Genomic DNA, 22,463 nt, shown 5'->3' on the forward strand with positions numbered 1-22,463 from the left:
AACATTTCTATTACATAACTTCTTTTCATTTTTCTGACCAAACACTCAACTGTTTGTACAATGTTTCTTCATTCAAAAGTACTCTTTCTCACAGACACACATGCTCACACAATAGGGTTTTTCCAAAATAAAAGCCTTAAATGTGGTAAATCATCACTTTAATGCTCAATTATTGATACAATTTCAATTCATTTTTCAAACTGATTCAAACAATTTCAACTGATTCTTTCTCTCACATACAAAACAAATGCACATACACACAGTAGGGTTTCCAAAATAAAAGTCTCATTTTAAAGGTGATGGTGGTTTCAGCAGAGGGTCGCTGGTGTTCTGTACAGATGTAAGGAGGACAGACACTAAAGGGTGGGAACTGGTATGGGGACGGACAGGTGTGAGTGGAGCTGAGGTTTTGACGGTCACGGGAGGCGGATCGCGGGGGAGGTGGAACGCCCGGTGCGAGGTCCCGCCCAATGCTGCTTGCAGCTTTAATTATTTTTTATTATTTCTATAGGTACTGTTAGTTTAAAAAAAAAAACATATTTATTTGTCTTCAATCTTTGTCTTGTGTTTTACCATAATCATAATCAATTAACTAAAGACAAATCACAAAATTATTCAATGATCATGGCATTTCCAGTAAAAAGTACCGGTATTGCCCATACTAGCCCCAGTGGTGTGCACAGGTAGACACTAGGTGGTGCTCTACCACCTGCCCCTTACCCTCTGGGCCAAGCAAGTGCCCTTTTGAAAGTTTTTTTTTTGTATTGTTTTGTTTTGTTTTGTTTTTTTTCTTTAACAGTGTTTGTGGCCCATGCCAACATAATCATCTATAAATACTGGACGATTAAAGTGTGTAATAATGCCCCAGTTCTCCCCCCTCCTCGTCCTCCACACACTCCACCTCCCCTGCCCCAACAGACAGGTAACACACACAAATGAATCCAGTCCAGTGTTTGTTTGCTCCTTAAACCTCAGTTACCAAACAGTAACTTGCATTTAAACTCTCTGTTGTGAACTAGCCTGTCTCATACAGACCACACAGCTGATCATACATTAGCCCACTGCCCACAATAAACTAGCTTAACAAGCTAGAGGCTAGCCCAAACCAATATGACCTGATGTGATGAGCACCACTAATGTCAGTAGTTTGTCATCACAGCATGTGAATCTATCAGTATATTTGAGCTGAATTTTTAGTTTTGTGTAGGTTTACATTAGGCTCCATAATTAGGCCCGAGCCGAGTAAAGCCGGCGCAGGGCCTATTGAGTCTGCAGTGGGCGCATGGGGACGAAATCGCCAGTGACGCGGTCGCCTTTCGCCACTGTCGCCACTCTCACACATATTCACATTCACGGCACTGAGACCTTTCCGACGATGTACATGACATTCGCACAAGTCACATATTTACACCTGCTCAGAATGAATGAGAGTCAAAGGGACACGCCCACTCGGGGTCAGTCATGTGGGTGTAAGTGCACGACACGTGACATCTGACCCCACAGACATGTGGGGGACTTCGAGAGCTTTCACATAAGGCCAAATATGTGGTTGCCATAGAAACGGCTATATTGTTCTTGCTCAGATTATTATTATTATTATTATTTTTTTTTTTTTAGGCCCGAGCCGAATAAAGCCGGCGCAGGGCCTATTGAGTCTGCAGTGGGCGCATGGGGACAAAATCGCCAGTGACGCGGTCGCCTTTCGCCACTGTCGCCACTCTCACACATATTCACATTCATGGCACTGAGACCTTTCCGACGATGTACATGACATGTGCACAAATTGCATATTTACACCTGCTCAGAATGAATGGGAGTCAATGGGACACGCCCACTCGGGGTCAGTCATGTGGGTGTAAGTGCACGACACGTGACATCTGACCCCACAGACATGTGGGGGAGCTCGAGAGCTTTCACATAAGGCCAAATATGTGGTTGCCATAGAAACGGCTATATTGTTCTCGTTCAGATTCTTATTATTTTTAGGCCCGAGCCGAGTAAAGCCGGCGCAGGGCCTATTGAGTCTGCAGTGGGCGCATGGGGACGAAATCGCCAGTGACGCGGTCGCCTTTCGCCACTGTCACCACTCTCACACATATTCACATTCACGGCACTGAGACCTTTCCGACGATGTACATGACATGTGCACAAGTCACATATTTACACCTGCTCAGAATGAATGGGAGTCAATGGGACACGCCCACTCGGGATCAGTCATGTGGGTGTAAGTGCACGACACGTGACATCTGACCCCACAGACATGTGGGGGACCTCGAGAGCTTTCACATAAGGCCAAATATGTGGTTGCCATAGAAACGGCCATATTGTTCTTGCTCAGATTCTTATTATATTTTTCTTACTTTATTTATTTTTAGGCCCGAGCTGAGTAAAGCCGGCGCAGGGCCTATTGAGTCTGCAGTGGGCACATGGGGACGAAATCGCCAGTGACGCGGTCGCCTTTCGCCACTGTCGCCACTCTCACACATATTCACATTCACGGCACTGAGACCTTTCCGACGATGTATATGACATGTGCACAAATCGCATATTTACACCTGCTCAGAATGAATGGGAGTGAATGGGACACGTGCGCTCGGGGTCAGTCACATGTGTTTAAGTGCACGACACGTGACCTCTGACCCCACAGACATGTGGGGGACCTCGAGAGCTTTCAAATAAGGCCAAATATGTGATTGCCATAGAAACGGCTATATTGTTCTTGCTCAGATTATTATTATTTTAATTAGGCCCGAGCCGAATAAAGCCGGCGCAGAGCCTATTGAGTCTGCAGTGGGCGCATGGGGACAAAATCGCCAGTGACGCGGTCGCCTTTCGCCACTGTCGCCACTCTCACACATATTCACATTCACGGCAGTGAGACCTTTCCGACGATGTATATGACATGTGCACAAATCGCATATTTACACCTGCTCAGAATGAATGGGAGTCAATGGGACACGCCCACTCGGGGTCAGTCACATGTGTGTAAGTGCACGACAGGTGACATCTGACCCCACACACATGTGGGGGACCTCGAGAACTTTCAAAAAAAGGCAAATACGTGGTTGCCATAGAAACGGCTATATTGTTCTTGCTCAGATTATTATTAGGCCCGAGCCGAGTAAAGCCAGCGCAGGGCCTATTGAGTCTGCAGTGGGTGCATGGGGACGAAATCGCCAGTGACGCGGTCGCCTTTCGCCACTGTCGCCACTCTCACACATATTCACATTCACGGCACTGAGACCTTTCCGACGATGTACATGACATGTGCACAAATCGCATATTTACACCTGCTCAGAATGAATGGGAGTCAATGGGACACGCGCAGTCGGGGTCAGTCACCAAGGCCGCCTTAATGCACGGGCTAACCGGGGCTGTAGCCCAGGGGCCTACTGACTTAAAGGGCCTATCATTTTTACGTACTCCATAAGCATAAAAACTAACATCGATTTGTAATTTGTCAGTTTTCCTGTCTATCTTTTTATACGTACTGTACGCACGTCTGAAGCTGCATATTGATCCCAATTGGTAAGCCCCAGCCCGTGCAGGTGGAGTTAACAGCCACAGAGGGGGAGAAGGAGGGGGAGACACAGAAGCATCAGGGCGGGGGAGGAGAGCCAGATGAACCTTTCAGCAGTGACCCGGGTCGTTGGGGAAACAACTTTGACCAGCAACAGGTACGCGCATACTGGGTGAAAATGGGACCAGAGACCAGCCAAACTCCAGACACAGTGTGCATCAGAACGTGTATACAACCATCAGAGACGGGATTGTTCTAGAACTCATTTCAGCCGCAAACTAAATAACGGAGAGTGTGTTAGTAGAGAATGGCTGTTATTCACCATCAGCAGGCAGTGTGTTTTGTTTTGCATGCAAGATATTTGGTGAGAAAAATGAAAAGTCGGTATTTGCTAATGGGGGATATTCAGATTGGAAACATGCAGGTGATCGCACAGCAGAACACGAAACTGGTGACACCCACAGAAAGGCCATGATCACTTATATCAATCAAGCAGCTGGCCGTGGGACAGTGGACTCAGAACTAAAAAAAACAGTTTGATGAGTGTGAATATTGGACACAGGTTCTACAGAGGGTTGTTGCTGTTGTGAAGTATTTAGCTGAGCGTGGGCTAACTTTCAAGAGTGATAGCCACAGGTTTGGAGACACCAACAATGGAAATGATTTGGGCAGTATGGAACTGATCAGCCAGTTTGATCCTTTTTTAAAGGCTCATTTTGAAAAATATGGAAACGCTAGCAGAGGAACTCCATCCAGCCTTTCTCTAAATGTGTGTGAGGAATTCATACAGCTGATGGCACAGAAGGTGCTGGATGAAAATATCAGTCGAGTGAAAGTTGCAAAGTATTTTGCTTTCAGTGTGGACCCCACACCAGATATTCCACATCTGGACCCACTGACTTTCATTCTGTGCTATGTATCGCCAGAGGGCTGTATAGAAGAGCGCTTTGTAAAGTTCCTCCCCATTGAAAGCCATACAGGAGAAGCACTTTATCTCCATGTCACTGTCCATGGTGCTGTGTGTGTTTGTGTGAGCTGGGGGGGGGGGGGGGGGGGTTGAGTTTATGCCTATGTGCAGGTGCATGGGTTCTCAGGCTTTATAGTTTGATCTGTTGCTGCTGTTAAATAATTGTTTTTCCTGACAGTTGATGGTTGGTGACAATAATTTTTATCATGAAGTCAAACTTCCATCCATCTTGGTTACAATCTACTCGCTGTTGTAGATTACCAAGATATTATATTTTATAATGAGGCTTGGTAATTTTGAAAGATGGGACAGGGGGGCCTACAACACCTCCCTCAGCCCCGGGGCCTACCATTAGGTTAAGGTGGCCCTGTCAGTCACGTGTGTGTAAGTGCACGACACGTGACATCTGACCCCACAGACATGTGGGGGAGCTCGAGAGCTTTCAAATCAGGCCAAATACGTGGTTGCCATAGAAACGGCTATATTGTTCTTGCTCAGATTATTATTATTATTATTTTTTTTTTGTCTTATTTTTCTTTCTCCTGCGCTTTGAGCTCAATTTTGACCCTCTGAACATTTACGAAAACTCACCAAATTTTGCGTAAAATTCAGAAGTGCGAGAAATTTAATTTACATATAGATTTCATAGATGTCGGTAAAGAAATGTTGCGGCAGCGCCCCCTTGAAAAGCGGAAATGCATTGCGCCAATGGGAGCGCATCCAACATAAAGTTTTTCGTAGAGCCACGCAAATCGGTACACAGATTCATCATGAGGAGACAAACAAAAAATATTATTATGGCCACGCCCCTAAACGAACCCTTTGTCGGCCATATTGGATTGAATTTTCCAAAATGCTGAGTCAGCGTTTTCGCTAACGTTGTATTTTAACTATCTCCTACTAAACCGTTTGGCCAAATGAGCTCAAAATCGGTGTACAGTATCTAGAGAAGTGGGGCATCAAAAGTTAGCCGAATTTTTGGAATTGGCATCACCACTTTTGTGTGACGAGGTTTCAAAGTTTGCGAAGTTTTTTCGAAAATTTACCATCACAAGAATTGCTTCAGCTTACACATACGAACACCGATTTGGCTGAAATTTGACTCAGACGTCCATCTTCCAGGCCTACACCCATTTATTGACATAAATTGAAATTTTGCACTATAGCGCCCCCTACAAATGTAGATTTACAAAAATGACATCAGTTCGGACATACGAACACCGATTTGGCTCAAATTTGACTCAGACATCTGTCTCCCAGGCCTACACATACTTGTCAAAAGAAACTGAAATTTTGCACTATAGCGCCCCCTACAAAAATTTTTAATATTTTTTTATTAAAATTGCTTCAGTTCGGACATACGAACACCGATTTGGCTCAAATTTCACTCAGATGTCCATCTCCTGGTCCTACACCCATTTATCAGAAAAATTTGAAATTCGGTGCCATAGCGCCCCCTACAATTTTACCTATATGAACATTACTTCATATTAGACATGCGAACACCAATTTGGCTCAAATTTGAATCAGTTGTCAATCTCCCAGGCCTACACCCATTGATCAAAAGAAAATGCCACTTCACTCAGTAGCGCCCCCTACAAATTTACCTTCACGAAAATTGCATTAATTCGGACATATGAACACCAATTTGGCTCAAATTTGACTCAGTGGTACATCTCGCAGGCCTACCCCCATTCAACAGAAGAAATTAAAATTTAGCTGCATAGTGCCCCCTACAGATTTACTTACATAAAAATTTCTTTAGTTTGGACATATGAAAAAAGATCTGCCTCAAATTTGAATGAGTTGTCAATCTCCCAGACCTACACCAATTCATCAGAAGACACTGAAATTTGGTGCTAGAGCGCCACCTGCTGAACGATGGACATACTTCCACTGGACGTGCTTGTGGCGAGGGCCTTTAGACGCCGCTTGCGGTTTTAATTATTTTTATTTATTTATTTATTTTTTTTTTTGGTCTTATTTTTCTTTCTCCTGCGCTTTGAGCTCAATTTTGACCCTCTGAACATTTACGAAAACTCACCAAATTTTGTCTAAAATTCAGAAGTGTGAGAAATTGAATTTACGTATAGGTTTCGTAGATGTCGGTAAAGAAATGTTGCGGCAGCACCCCCTTGAAAAGTGGAAATGCATTGCGCCAATGGGAGCGCGTCCAACATAAAGTTTGTCGTAGAGCCACGAAAATCGGTAGACAGATTCATCATGAGGAGACAAACAAAAAATATTATTATGGCCATGCCCCTAAACCAACCCTTAGTCGGCCATATTGGATTGAAATTTCCAAAATGCTGAGTCAGCATTTTCGCTGACATCGTATTTTAACTATCTCCTACTAAGCCATTTGGCCAAATGAGCTCAAAATTGGCATACGGTATCTAGAGAAGTGGGGCATCAAAGGTAGCCGAATTTTTTGGATTGGTGTCACCATTTTTGTGTGACAACGTCTCAAACTTTGCAAAGTTTCTTTGCAAATTTACCATTACAAAAATTGCTTCAGCTCAGACATACGAACACCGATTTGGCTCAAATTACACTCAGACATCCATCTCCCAGGCCTACACCCATTTATTAAAAGAAATTGAAATTTCGCACTATAGCGCCCCCTACAAATGTACATTTACAAAAATGACATCAGTTCAGACATACGAACACCGATTTGGCTCAAATTTGACTCAGACATCTGTCTCCCAGGCCTACTCCTATTTATCAAAAGAAACTGAAATTTTGCACTACAGCGCCCCCTACAAAAATTTATATATATATATATATATATATATATATATATTTTTTTTTTTTTTTTTTTTTTTTTTTTTTATTTATTTTTTTTTTATTAAAATTGCTTCAGTTCGGACATACGAACACTGATTTGGCTCAAATTTGACTCAGATGTCTATCTCCCAGGCCTACACCTATTTATATGAAAAATTTGAAATTTGGTTTCATAGCGCCCCCTACAATTTTACCTTTACGAAAATTACTTCACTTCAGACATATGAACACCAATTTGGCTCAAATTTGAATCAGTTGTCAATCTGCCAGGCCTACACCCATTTATCAGAAGAAATTGCCATGTCGCTCAATAGCGCCCCCTACAAATTCACCTTCACGAAAATTGCATCACCTCGGACAAATGAACACCGATTTGGCTCAAATTTGACTCAGTGGTACATCTCGCAGGCCTACACCCATTCAGTGGAAGAAATTTAATTTTAGCCGCATAGCGCCCCATACAGATTTACTTATACAAAAATGTCCTTACTTCGGACATACGAGCAATGATTTCCCTCAAATTTTAATCAGTTGTCAATCTCCCAGGCCCACACCCATTCATTAGAAGAAACTGAAATTTGGTGCTAGAGCGCCACCTACTGAACGATGGACATACTTCTACTGAATGTGCCCGTGGCGAGGGCCTTTAGATGCCGCTTGCAGCTTTAATTTTGTTTCTTTCTCCTGCGCTTTGAGCTCAATTTTGACCCCCTGAAAATTTACGAAAACTCACCAAATTTTGCCCAAAATTCAGAAATGTGCAAAATTGAATTTACATATAGGTTTCGTAGATGTTGGTCAAGAAATGTTGTGGCAGCGCCCCCTTGAAAAGTGGAAATGCATTGCGCCAATGGGAGCATGTCCAACATAAAGTTTGTCGTAGAGCCACGAAAATCGGTACACCGATTCATCATGAGGAGACAAACAAAAAATATTATTATGGCCACGCCCCAAAACCAACCCTTACTCGGCCATATTGGATTGAAATTTCCAAAATGCTGAGTCAGCGTTTTCACTGACGTTGTATTTTAAATATCTCCCACTAAGCCGTTTGGCCAAATGAGCTGAAAATCAGTGTACAGTATCTAGAGAAGTGGGGCATCAACAGTTAGCGGAATTCTTTGAATTGGTGTTACCGTTTTTGTGCGATGACATTGCAAACTTTGCGAAGTTTTTTCGAAAATTTGCCATCACAAAAATTGCTTCAGCTCACACATACAAACACCGATTTGGTTGAAATTTGACTCAGACGTCCAACTCCAAGGTCTACACCCATTTATTAAAAGAAATTGAAATTTCGCACTATAGCGCCCCCTACAAATGTACATTTACAAAAATGACATCAGTTCGGACATACGAATACCGATTTGGCTCAAATTTGACTCAGACATCTGTCTCCCAGGCCTCCACCTATTTATCAAAAGAAACTGAAATTTTGTACTACAGCGCCCCCTACAAAAATTTTTAATATTTTTTTATAAAATTGCTTCAGTTCGGACATACGAACACCGATTTGGCTCAAATTTGACTCAGATGTCTATCTCCCAGGCCTACACCCATTTATATGAAAAATTTGAAATTTGGTGCCATAGCACCCCCTACAATTTTACCTTTACGAAAATTACTTCACTTCAGACATACGAACACCAATTTGGCTCAAATTTAAATCAGTTGTCAATCTCCCAGGCCTACACCCATTTATCAGAAGAAATTGCCATGTCGCTCAATAGCGCCCCCTACAATTTGACCTTCACGAAAACTGCATTAATTCAGACATACGAACACCGATCTGGCTCAAATTTGACTCAGTGGTACATCTCGCAGGCCTACACCCATTCAACGGAAGAAATTTAATTTTAGCTGCATAGCGCCCCCTACACATTTACTTATACAACAATTTCTCTTGTTTGGACACAAGAACCAAGATCTGCCTCAAATTTGAATCAGTTGTCAATCTCCCAGGCCTACACCCATTCATTAGAAGACATTGAAATTTGGTGCTAGAGCGCCACCTGCTGAACGATGGAAATACTTCTACTGGACGTGCCCGTGGTGAGGGCCTTTAGATGCCGCTTGCGGCTTTAATTAACACTTGCAGTCATTTTATTTAACTGACAAACAGGCAATTCCTAATTGCCTGGAAAAGAAGAAGAAAAAAGTTGAAAAGTTGTTGTAATGTAACCAAGGAGTCTTATTCATACTGTTGGTCTCTCTTTATTTACCAATTACAGCATAATGCCTAGAAAGGAGAATCACTCAATAATTGACCCCCACAAAGAAAAAAACATTTTCTCCATTCAATCAAGTATGTATTAATCTTATGAAAAAATAAAAAAAAATAAAAATATGTAAAATGGTCTGGTGCAGTGCAGTCACAGTATTAATTAGGCAGACAGTGTTTCAAAAATAAGTAAAATTTGAGATTCTTTTTTTCCCAACAGCCTCTAGGTCAAGTAAACTGTACACTTGAAATTTGTTACAATTTGTAGGGCTACTGCAGGACCACAAGACACATAAAAAAAAATCAGTTATGGCCCTTCTGTGATTTTTATATGATTTTTTTTATTTTAAAGTTTATTTTAAAGTTTTATATTAATAGCTTTCAGGTCATGTGACCTGTGGACTCCAAAATGCTCATAATTTGTAGCCCTGGTCAGGGCACACAAGACACACCTCTTACATTTCAATTATATCACTCCATTAATTTTAACTTTTTATAAAGCTCCAATTTTTCCATGTGACAAAAAATCTGAACAAATCTAATTACTCTGTATTACCATCATTATAGCTTAAGTTTTATTTCACTTTTGCTTGCAAAGTTACAGAAAGCTTTACAGGAAACAATTAAGAAATGCAAACAATTTAAACAAACACAAGTCATTAAGTATTGGCAAATAAAATACAATGACGGAAATGAAAAAACTCAGTCTCCACATGGCCCACACGCCCTCTGACCTTCGACCTCTGGAGAGAACAGGGTGATTGTTACTTGACTGAACGAACAACAATAAAGTGTTGTCGTCTGGTTGTCAGTCAACTCCAACACACGCATCTGTCCCCTGGGGCTCTCTGACCGACGGAGGTGAAATCAATGTGTAACATATGTTGTTATTCATCCAGCATCAAAACATTGATAAATGATTTAGAAATTATTAGAAGGAATGTGTTGACTGTTCTGTATGTGACTGTAATGATTTCAAACATTCAGTGTATTCTGTCACAGGATACAAAGTTCGAAAAGTTCAACTAGAAATTAGATTAGGAATTAGATTTAGATTAAAGTCAAGGTATCTGTGTTTTATTAGATCTCCGTTACAGGTGTGACATGGAGGTAACAGCAGAGTTTTTTCTGCCGTATAAATTCTCCCACAGAAAGGCCAGTGTCTTCCTCCAGGCGTCTTCCTGAGCACGAGAATGAGCCACCGTATCCCCACCCCACAGAACCACAACTGTACACAAACAGGACACATTTATTCTAGTGTTATAGTTGTGTTATATAACTGAACAAAATGTAAGGCTGTATATCATTTGATTTGTATTTGATGATTTGTAAGTTGATTTGCATTTTATTGCTCTTACTTTAGTTTATTATTTCACTTATATCATATTTTTTATTCATTTTTTTTCCTTGTGTATTGTTTATTTCAGTGGTGTTTTTGTTATGTATTTGAGTTACATAATTGAAGCATGCAAACATCTTCTTCTGGTGAACTTACCCATCTTATTTACATGGACTGCTTTGAGCATGCTGGCTCGAGTATGTGGCGAATACGGAGGTTCGATCAGGTGACCGGCGTTTGGGTATGACCGGAGAGTTAGTAGATGACTGTTCCCCGCCTGCTCCATCATCTCCTTTATCTGACAAACAAAGGGTTAAAGAAGTGTATAAGAATATATTTTAAAGATTCAATGACATAATTAACACATGTCAATAGTGTATGCCTTTTGTTAACAGCAGTACATATCTGCTTTTACTGAAAATATAAATGACTAGATGATTGAAAAATGTAAAATGTAATGCTTTTCTCCTGAACACCATCTTTACACTTCGCTCTACTTAAAGGAGTGATATTTTGCTTTTTTAAATGGAAGTATGCATTTCAGAATATTTCCCTGTGGTCTACATAAACTGTAAACGCTATGCTTGGGTCTGAATTCTTCATTAATTCAACTCCACAGGTCCATCTTCAACCCTATTTCTGAGTAATGACACCTGAAAGGTCGTTTTGATCGCTGGCCCTTTAAATGCACATGAGCCATTACCTGCCCCGCCCCCTCCAGGTTGTTGGCTGTGCTGCTCTGTCCTGTTCAACCAACAACTGAACATTTTAGGTAATCAGCTTAAAGTTTGGACATATTTTCAGTATGGACTACAACCGCTGCTGCTGACGAACAACTATGGCATACTCTGAGAAATGTTCATCGGAAGTCTTGACCTTATATGTGCAAATGTCATGATGTACCTAGTTGTAGATGTAACAAATTAAGCAGGAATTAAAATGAGTTGTAGAAATTCACTCGATTTTTGCCAAGATGGATATAATGATAGCTTTGCAGCACCTGGAGGGTTCAAATTCAAACTTTTGAAACTATTAGGGTCCAAATACACAAATAAACGTACCAAAGACTAATAAAAGTGGGTTTAGCAAAATACGACCCCTTTAAAGCTTAGGATAAAAGAAGACAAATCAGTGAAAAATATTAGCATATTTCAGGAGGAAATCTTCTTTATGCTATAAAATTTGCAGTTTGTTTTTAACCATCAACTGCAAACACAAAATCAGTTTTCATGCTCTTTTTTTTCAGCCTTTTCTCTGTTATTCTTTCTTTTTGGCGTCTTTTTGTACTTAAGTTGATTGTAAATCTTTATGCTGTTAATATAATAACCACTCTCCTCAAAACAGAATATTACCCCTACTGTGAACTCACATCTTGTGCAGATTCAGGGGCTGCCCAGTTCTGATCGTCCTCACCTACGATCAACAGTAGAGGACACTGCAGTCGCCCAACCTGCAAAGAAACCAACAGCTTTTCAGCTTTCTACACCTGTTGCAGCTCTGAACATTTACAATGAACAAAACTGCGAGAAAAAAATTAAGTAATGTCGGTGTATTCTGTCCTCAGATGTTCAGTTGAATAAGTTAAACGTAAATCATTCAAAATGTGTGATAAATAATAATTCATTTAGTGTTAAAATATATTACAGCAGTAGTTAAAAGCATAGAAATTGACTGATTACTTAAACTTATATTTTAATATGCCTTTAAGAGTCATACTATGTATTGTGGGTAAGAGATGCCTTTACAGTTGTGTTGGGAAGTCTGATTCTTTTTACTAAGTCGATTCTTTCAGTTTGTTCATCTGTTGCAAATCTATTCTGAATCGATTCATGTGATTAACCAATTTTTTAAAAATTTGCGGTCGTTGGTCGAAAACTGGCAGTGCCCAATTGCCAAGTGTACACTTAAAGTGATGTACGATGTTCGTCAGCAATTTTTCATCAAATCTGTGATAGTGTAAGTATCACGAATCCATTAGTCTTTCCATGATTACGCACCTGAATCACTTCCCTCATTGTGAACAACTTCGAAGTTGACTCCATCACAATCCGTCCATTTGTTTACATACCAAACCTCAATCCGGACCTCAGTACATAATTCTACAAATAGCACATGGGACCTGTATAAGGCTGGGTATCACGGCCAATTTCCCTAATCGATTCCATTTCGATTCATAAGGTTCTAAATCGATTAATCACGATTCGATTTGATCATTCAATCAATTCCATTCAATATTAACTGGTTGATTCAGAATCATTTAGTGATACCTAAGGACAATTTTGAGCTGTAACCTGATTATTTGACTACTGCAGCCATGCAACACATCAATACTGGTATCAATATTGACATTAGAAAGGAAAGAAATATGACATTTCAGCAGTAAATAGCTGAATCTGCTCTTAAATAATGAACAGGGCAGAAACATTACCATGTTTGTACAGTGGCTCAGAACGGACTTCTTCGTCATCTTTATTCCATTTTATGGCTGGTTTTGGCCCCCCGGAAACATAATCAGGTTAGGCCCTTACTACAAGAAAGTCACTGGAAACAATCTGTTGGAACTGGGGGGGGGATTATTGGTCAGAGCGGAGTCGATAGCGATCTGTGATTGTCGCTTTACTGTTCCTCTAACTCCACAGTCACTGATAGTATCACCTATGGCTGAGTGTGGATCCAAGTTAATATTCCTAGAATGAAAGATAACAATATCTTATTAACGTAGCGCTGGAGTTGCTAGATCAGCTGCAATAGCAATGAATGTGTTCTGACAGCGTTACACTATCAGCCCCTCCATAACCCCAAAGTAGGTCCATATTTTGTCTGCTATTTTTTTACAACTGGAGTCATATCAAAGGCTCTGGCCCTGTCCTACACCCACAAGATAGAGTTGACCATGCTTCCGTGTCGGCGGTACTCGGGTCAGGTATTCACGGTCCTGCTCTGAAAAATCAATCTCATCCACTATTACTCGATAACGTAAAATTAAAATATTACAAATTTTAAAAAGACCAATTTTTTTTACCCAGCCCTAGACCTGTATGTGGAGGACGTTTCCATAAAGCTGTGAGACAATGAAGGTGAGCTCCCCTCACATTATTATTGTTGACTATCTGCTGCCCCCCACGGATAAGAACCACTGGTGCACGCCAAAGTTTTTGCATGTACATGGACAGACAGACAGACAGATGGATGGACGAACGACTGATGACGATACCCTGTGGCCAGTGTGTCCCAGGGTAAAAATGCTAACGAAAACCCATGATTTTTAGTATGTGCTGTTAATATACTGGTTGTATGAAACACACAGTGAAAACAGTACACACTGGTTCTGTTTGAATATTCTAGTTAAGTACCTTTTATCACCATTGTTTATCCAAGTGAGTTATTGTAATTCCTTCAGTGTTGCATTGGAGTTATTATTGATTAACCTCCTACGACCAAGGATATGTCAGCAAAGTACAAGCTTTTTTGTTATTAAATAAGTGCCTATATTGGAAACATCATGATGCAACAGTTTTTTCAGATGCAGTTTTTAAATTTTTTATGGAATATCCTTTGTGGTGGACAGTTTTCTGTTCTTTTTTTTGTATAAAGTTATGAAATTCTTGGCCACAAATGTGGACAGTGGGTCCTAGGAGGTTAAATTACTGGTTCTTGTACCATTATTTCATCTTGTTTTCTCAGCTGTATTGAAAGAAGGGCCTTTACCTCAGTAAATAAGAGATAAAGTGAAGATTGATGAATGGTCAAACTGCCATCACTGCTATTGTTAGAAAAGTCAAATGATCTAGAATTGTTGATTAATTCTATTGATAAAAGGGATTCCCCTGCCATTTAAGGTGAAGGCATGTTTTGAGGTCTCAAAGGAGAAAAATAAAGGTCTAGACACAGGAATGGTTAGACTCACATCCACTTTCATTCCAGGGTCGGTGGGGACTGGCAGCAGCAAATCACGGTAGATTGCTTGTTTCTCCTCAGTGAAACACACCTTTTTTGAATTCCTGAAACAGAAGACATAGTTGTACAGTAGGAGATAGTAATTGGTGAAACGTTTCCATCAAATCAACTGTGGTGTCCACAGAGATAATGCCAGCATTTTCAAACATTTTTACTTTCGTTATTGATAGGAAATCAGCTTACAAGTAAGACATCTTGAAAATCTCTTCAACTGATCCGTTAACTGGTTGGACGTGACTCCCACTGATACACACTGCACAGCTGAGCTGGAGGATTAAACACAAAAACACACTCTTGAATATTTAGATATTAACATAAAGTTACCTACAAGAAAAATCACTGAACATATGTAACAGATTACTAGGTTAATTGGTGAATCTAAATTGCCCATAGGTGTGAATGTCATCTTGACTGGTTGTTTGTCTGTATATGTCACCCCTGTGATGAACTGGTGACATGTCCAGGGTGAACCCCACCCTCACCCAGAGGTAGCTGGGATAGGCTCCAGCACCCCTGTGACCCTTTTGAGGATAAAGTGGTTCAGAAGATGAATGAATATGTAATAAATCATGTCCATACATTCCAAATAGGGAATGATCTGTGTGAAAATAGTTTGAAAAAATTAACCATTTCCTTTGTTTATGACAAAGTAATGCTGCTGTGGTGTTAAACAACAAACAAACAAATAAGTAACATTTGTAATCCATATTTCTGAAGCATATTCTCCTCACCTTCATGACTTCGGAGTAAACTGCCATCTTCAGGGTCATAGCGGTACCGAAAGAAAGACCCATCATGGCGATCCTGCTGCCGCTGACCTGTGGATGCTCCTGCAGGAATTTGTAGGCTGTCTACAAGAAGAAGACAATCAGTTTTAAAGAGGATAGAGCATTGTTGATGCTTCTAAATGTCTACAAACTGTGACTGAGATGAATAGCTTGTACTCTGATTTGGGATTAGTGGACTAATGATTGATAAGCTTAAAGGTGCCCTGCCACACAAAACCGTTTTTACTTACATTTTTAAAAATATGTTCGATCCATAGGTGTTTGTGTTATGTAGTGAATTTGAAAATCAATCACTACCTCCTTTGCCTGCTATTGCCACTGAAAAGAAATAAGCCGAGAAATCAGGCCAGTTATTAAAGCTGGTCAGTGTGACGTGTTAATGCCTGAGCTCATTAATATTCATGAGCTCACCCGGGTAAGACCACGCCCACAAATATAGTCCAGCTCAGTGACAGTTTTTGTATACAGCATATATATTAATGGGGCCCAGCATTCCCGGGAGCCCATAGAGCAGTGGAGGGGGGGTCCAGTGGATACAGGTTAGAAGTTGCAAAAATTCTGTGTAAGGTTTGCTGTAAAAGAGAGGGATGGAAGGAGTTGGACGTTCAAAGCATGTTAAGTTTCACTTTCAATTTCCAAAAGTTCCTCTACTTCTTGCCCAGGGTAAAAGATGCTGAAAAGCCACGCTCTCATTGGCTAGCTGTTAGCCAATCAGAGTCAAGCGCAAATCGAGCTGAGTCTTCCAGCAGGCTTTCTATACCGCGTTAGAATGGCTTGAAACTTGGTAACCAAGGCATTTTTTCCACAAAAAATGTTAGAGTCTATGGTAGAACTTAAGATATTACCACAAAAGTAATTAAATGCGTGTGGCCGGGCACCTTTAAGCTTTCATATAATGAGCAGTTTGTTTTTAGTTCCCTTTTCTGGGGTCTGTCTTGGCGGAGGTCTGTGCTCTCCAAGTTCTTTTCTTGTCTGGTAATGTCCAACTGAGCCTTCACAGAAGTCCATACATTTTCTACAGTACAGTGTCTGGGTGAATGTGTGCTTTTATGTGCTTCTGTTCATAATGGTACTGTGTAAAAGTTTATCTGAGGTTTATATGACCATCAGATTTCATCAGATTTGGTTACACAATGTGTGATGAAATCATTCTCTCTAGAAACGCAGCAGAATAAACACAATAAATACCATGAATATAGCACCTGCCACCTACTGTCAGTACTTTACTGTATCAAAGTGGCCATGTCGGTGAAGGTGAATGAACCTCAGGTCAACTGTTTATACTTTTACTGACATAACACACACATAACACACACATAAACAAGGAATCTGTTTCTGTTTCTGGAGTGACATGAATATCTTTGAGACTTGCAATAAAATAAACCACAAAATACTTAAAAGCTAACCCTTATTGTTATCTTAATGGAACTCAAACAGTCAAACATGTCTTCCAAGATTAATATTTTACATAATGAGGACCACACGAGCCAAGTCACTCAAACTGAATTACATCCCCATTATGACTTATTGGTTTACACATGCAGTTACATGGAGGTCAGTGTCTGCAGTCAGTGTTTTAACTTATCTAACAAAACCATGTTAATGCCAGAATGTGATTGTGAAATTACATCAAATGTTAACAACTCTAGTGCAGAAATACTGTATAAGTAGCAATTACTTTCAATAGTTTCCAAAGTGATTCATTTATTAATCCCTAATGCTTAGTAGAATAACTCTAATAACCTCAAAGTAGTCGTTTTCTACCATCTTCCCGGTTTTCAAGGTGATTTTAGCCGTCAGGTAGTCGAGGGCTAGGGAGGCGAAACCATGAGAGGCCAGCAGTGCTGAACGATACTCCACCAGCTGACCTCCACCCCCCCAAAGGTCCAGGACTCCAGGGAAAGGTCCAGGTCCTGAAAGTCACATAAAAGTTACATAGTGAAGCCTTCAGTCCTGGTGTTCTCCAGCTGTTCTCTTTTATCATACAACCATGGGACAACTTCTACCACTGTTACTTTTTTCAGTCCACAGTCTCTCCACCACTTTCCAAAACTAAAATGCTTCAACAGCTACAGGATAAAAGGTCATGGGGATTCACTACATGTCATTTAAATATGAAGTATGAGTTTCATGTGTCTAGTCAGGGTCTCCATACCATAGAGTATGAACTCAGGGCAAACAAAGCCCTGATGGTACAGACAAATCTACCACACATTTGAAGATGTGACAAAAAAAAGAAAAAACAGTACAAGTTTTATAGCTATTGTTATCACTATTTCTTTCCTTTTCATAATATTTCTTATTTTTGAGTCAGTCTTTTACATGTTGCTTGCCATGGCAGCTCCTTGTAGTAGACACTAATGCTGGATCTGGCAACCCCTAGTCTGGGGTGAGGCGGAGGGGATACCACACTCTACAGTATTTTGAATGTGACTGTAGTACCAGTGTTGGCCAGAAACCTACATACGACTCCTTTAACCTGAAAAAAAAAGTCATACACTGATTTTTAACTTGAATACATTGTTACATTTTTTTTAAAACTCCAGATCAAAACTTGACTTTTCAGTTTCAAATTTAATTTTTTCATGTTCAAAACTTTTGGCCCCAGAATAGCTCCATACTCAATCTAATGCAATGTAATCTAATCTAATCTAATCTAATCTAATCTAATCTAATCTAATCTAATCTAATCTAATCTAATCTAATCTAATCTAATCTAACCTGCTGCACACTTTTGATACCCCTCGGCCAAATATAGTGTAATGTTCTGTTGACAGTTACTGCCATATAATTTAGATGAGATTGTCTTTGTGTAAAACTTATTACAAACTGTATTTATATTTGAAAGTACTCAGATGTTAGAACTCCATGGGCTGTACTGATAGAGAAATCCATTGGATACATTTCTACATGTTCCATCGATCACTGGTTTGTGCAAAACTCCCTCTATGTAAAGTTTGGTCCTACCTGGGGGCAGGAAGAGGGTGGCAGTGAGGTCTGACTCAGTGACCGGGATCCTGCGGACCCCCGGTGCCATGTACCAGCGCTCTGCCACCACACTGGCCAGCTGCACCTGATCCACAAATACAGTCTGGTGACCCTGGTACACTGAGATGGCGACCTCCATGGGAGTTTCAACATTCATCTTCCGAAACCTGAGGGAAAGCGAGTGTGGATTTGGTGATAGTAGTGGTTTACTGAAGTAACAACACTAAGAGCTGGGATACTCCACTCAAGAATTCTGCTTTGAAAACATTATTTAACTTATTGAACTGTATTAATGGTACATAATACTAGTATATAATACTAGTGGATAGTTTAATCAGCACCCGTGTTCCATATTCTATTAAAATCTCCCTATGTTTGTATCATTGCTGTCAATATTCCAGAAAAAACTGCAAATCCAAAACAGTTTTGAGTGTTAATTGATCTTGAGGATCATTTTCTCAGTACAAAAAGGAATAATTTATCCTTCACTTTATCACAAATATTACAAATATTTCTGAGGATCTTCATTTCTACAGGTCTGTTGTTTTGATGAAGAGTTGTCATCTGACAAGTACCTAAAACTGCCAGACAAATGTTGCAGAGTGAAAAGTGCAACATACATACGTTTCATGTTTTCTTGACTTGTTCACTTATGTCAAATATTTCCAGCCATTTTTAAATTTGGAAAAGTCAATGCTTATTACATTACCAGTAAAGTTTGTTTCATGTTTTCTCATGTTCTTATGCTTATATCCCCTTTGCTAAAATAATATTGATTTTTGACATTACTTGCAGCTATTTGACTAGAATTCAGACGTGAGATAACCACAAGAGGTGGATTCACAACGTACTAAAAATTACACATGGTGTTGTGTTGAGAGAATGTCTAGGGACAGAGAATTACAGTACCGTACAGTACATACTATGTGTTAAAAGCTTTAGAACATAGTTCTAAAAATCAAGTCAATTTGATCTAAATCTCTGTTAGGAAATGACTTAATTGGTGATTATAAAATTGACATTTTGACTCTCACAGAAACTTGGTGTCAGCAGGACGAGTATGTGTTGTACATATACATGTGTCAAGTACATGTTTTCTTGACTTGTGAACTTATGTCAAATATTTCCAACCATATCTGAATTTGGAAAAATTATTATTACATTACCAGTAATGAATGAATGATTAACTTTTTTTTTTTTTTTTTTTTTAATTTTACCTTTATTTAACCAGGAAAACCTCACTGAGATTAAGAATCTCTTTTTCAAGAGTGTCCTGTCCTGGCCAAGACGGGCAGCAGTACATTAAATAGTTACAGACAGACTTTCATACATAAAACGAATACATAAAAAGCACATAGACAAGTCAAACCTTCCAAAGTAAACTCAAAAAGTGCTCATGAAATGTAGACAAAAGTGCGTCAGGTAAAACATCTGCAGCCAGATGTCTCCCTCTCTAAGTCACACAGCATCCTCTTAAAAGTGTCCAACGAAACCAGATCCTTCAGTTTCAGGTCTTTTTGTAGTTCATTCCAGGTGAATGGGGCTGCATACCTGAAGGCCTTTTTCCCCTGTTCAGTTCTAACTTTGGGAACAGACAACAAGAAAAGATCCTGAGAACGCAGATTATAAGAGTCTGTGGTTCTCCGACTGATGTAGGTCTGAAGGTAGGATGGGAGCAGACCTAAAATAGACCTGTAAATTAAAATATGCCAGTGACTCAGTCTGCGAGTCGACAAAGAAGACCATCCTACACGATCATAAAGCAGACAATGATGGGTAAAAGATTTAGAATTGCTGATGAACCTCAGAGGTCCATGATACACACTGTCCAGTGACCGTAAACTATGGGTGGAGGCATGCATGTACAAGACATCACCATAGTCCAACACAGACAGAAATGTAGCTGAAACCAGTCTCCTTCTTGATTCGAAAGACAGACATGATTTAATTCAAAAGAAGAAGCCAAGTTTTAGTTTTAGTTTTCTAACAAGCTGCTGAATGTGCGCAGAGAAAGAAAGGGAGCTGTCAATTAAAATGCCTAAATATTTATAGGTCGGGACGAGTTCTATCTGTGTTCCCTGGGTAGTGATCAGTGAAGGCAGGTTTGACAGTTTGGACCTTGAGTTTGAAAACAGCATGACTTTCGTTTTATCTGCATTTAGAACCAGTCTTAAGTCATGAAAATTTTGTTGGACAGTATTAAAAGGAAGTTGTAGCTGGGTAAGGGCTTGGACAGGAGTGGAAGCAGAAGTGTACATGACTGTATCATCAGCATAAAAATGAAATTTTGCGTTTGATATATTGTGATTGATGTTATTAATGTAAATTATGAATAAAAGTGGCCCCAGGACCGACCCTTGTGGCACACCTTTTGTCAAGGTGAGTAAACTGGAAGTACAGCCGTCTACCTGCACACTCTGCTTCCTGTCTGTCAGGTAATTTTTAAACCAGCCAACTGCACGTTCCGATATTCCTGATTTAAATAATCTATGTAAAAGAATATGGTGATCCACAGTGTCAAAAGCTTTTGACAAATCAATAAAAAGGGCTGGACAGTGCTGTCTGTTATCAATAAAATCTATGAAATCATTGAAAACATTAAGTGCTGCTGTAACTGTGCTGTGTCTTTTTCTAAAACCAGATTGAAAGTCAGATAAAATACTATTCTCATTTAAAAAATCCTTCAGCTGATCACTAACCAGAGACTCCAGAACTTTGGCCAGGGCGCAGAGCTTGGAGATGGGCCTGTAATTGTTTCAAATCGTGGGGTCTCCCCCTTTGAGCAAAGGTGTAACTAGGGCAGACTTCCAGAAGGAAGGTATAGTGTCAGTGACCAAGGATAAGTTAAAAATATGGGTCAAGGGTGGGGCATTAAAATCACATGCTAACTTTAAAAAGTAAGGCTCCAGTTTATCAGGGCCTGCAGCTTTTGCTGTGTCGAAGAGCCTGAGGGCTCTGCATTTTTAAAATGGGACAGTTCGTATTAATGAACATTTACACGTAAATACGACAGTTTATAGGCATACGGTTAATTTCCATTTTGAGTCCCATTGGCTGGTAAAAAGAAAAAAAAAAAATCATCTTACACATAACACAATACCATAACTGAAGTAAGACTTACAAAAAGAAAAACAAACAACAACACATAGTGCACACAAATAGACGAAAACGGGGACCAAGGCAAACCACCAAGTAAAAACTGATTAAAGTTTGCACATGAATTATAAATGTCCCATTGTCACTATTACACATGATTATAGTGCAAATATCCCATGTATGTAGGTTTTTTTTGTCAGTTCTGGATATTTCAGTTAAGGGAATATTAACTCAAACTTTGCAGGTTATTTTAATTCTAGATGCCAGTGGACAGAAAACAGAAAAGACGATAAGAAGAGGTCTGGTCGACTATATTAACTTTCTGCAGTGTCAACCCCCTTTACCTTACATACAGAACCTTTGAGTACTGTATTTGAACAAAAGTACTAGATCCCATCCCTCTAGTCCTACCTGAGCCATGATTTGCTGCCTGGAACTGGTCTGAGGCTCCACAGTAACCCCATTGGTTCCACACCAGAATAAGTCCCACCCACACTGTGATCCTGAGAAACTGTAAAACAACAACAGAAAATTTATGGATTTGTGGGAGTGAAACATGTTCCTGTACATTTCAGATCTGCAGTGGGACTTAATTCACACCATTTACTGTTCCAGTGGCATCTGCAGTGTAGTGACCAAATGCCTCCCAGCTGTGTCCGTCTTCACTGTGGTGGAGGGAGTGGATGGTCATCTGGAAACCAGGTGGGGCGTTCTGCACCAGGACAATGAACTTCTCATCCACTAGTGCTCTGGAGGGCTGCACCGACAGCTTCACACAGTGCTTCTTATCCATCCTC

General features: G+C 40.1%; 1 protein-coding gene and 1 long non-coding RNA gene across 2 annotated transcripts in view; one reads left to right on the plus strand and one right to left on the minus strand.

Moving 5' to 3' along the window:
• LOC115421258 (uncharacterized) overlaps nt 1–10,643 on the plus strand; it is a 28,266-nt gene extending 17,623 nt beyond the window's left edge. Inside the window, exon 3 of the long non-coding RNA XR_003935654.1 lies at nt 10,547–10,643. This is a non-coding gene — a long non-coding RNA (uncharacterized LOC115421258). The remainder of the gene's footprint in view (nt 1–10,546) is intronic.
• On the minus strand, nt 10,557–22,463 carry LOC115421257 (peroxisomal succinyl-coenzyme A thioesterase-like). Its single transcript, XM_030137053.1, has 10 exons — nt 22,267–22,463; nt 22,078–22,177; nt 18,550–18,737; nt 17,326–17,495; nt 15,526–15,645; nt 14,998–15,060; nt 14,745–14,858; nt 12,207–12,287; nt 10,994–11,135; nt 10,557–10,726 (listed from the first exon to the last, which is right to left on the minus strand). Exons 1-10 carry the CDS (start codon nt 22,457–22,459, stop codon nt 10,590–10,592), a joined length of 1,308 nt encoding a protein of 435 aa, XP_029992913.1. The 5' UTR covers nt 22,460–22,463; the 3' UTR covers nt 10,557–10,589.

This window comes from Sphaeramia orbicularis, chromosome 6, assembly GCF_902148855.1.
Source record: "Sphaeramia orbicularis chromosome 6, fSphaOr1.1, whole genome shotgun sequence".
Lineage (NCBI taxonomy): Eukaryota > Metazoa > Chordata > Actinopteri > Kurtiformes > Apogonidae > Sphaeramia > Sphaeramia orbicularis.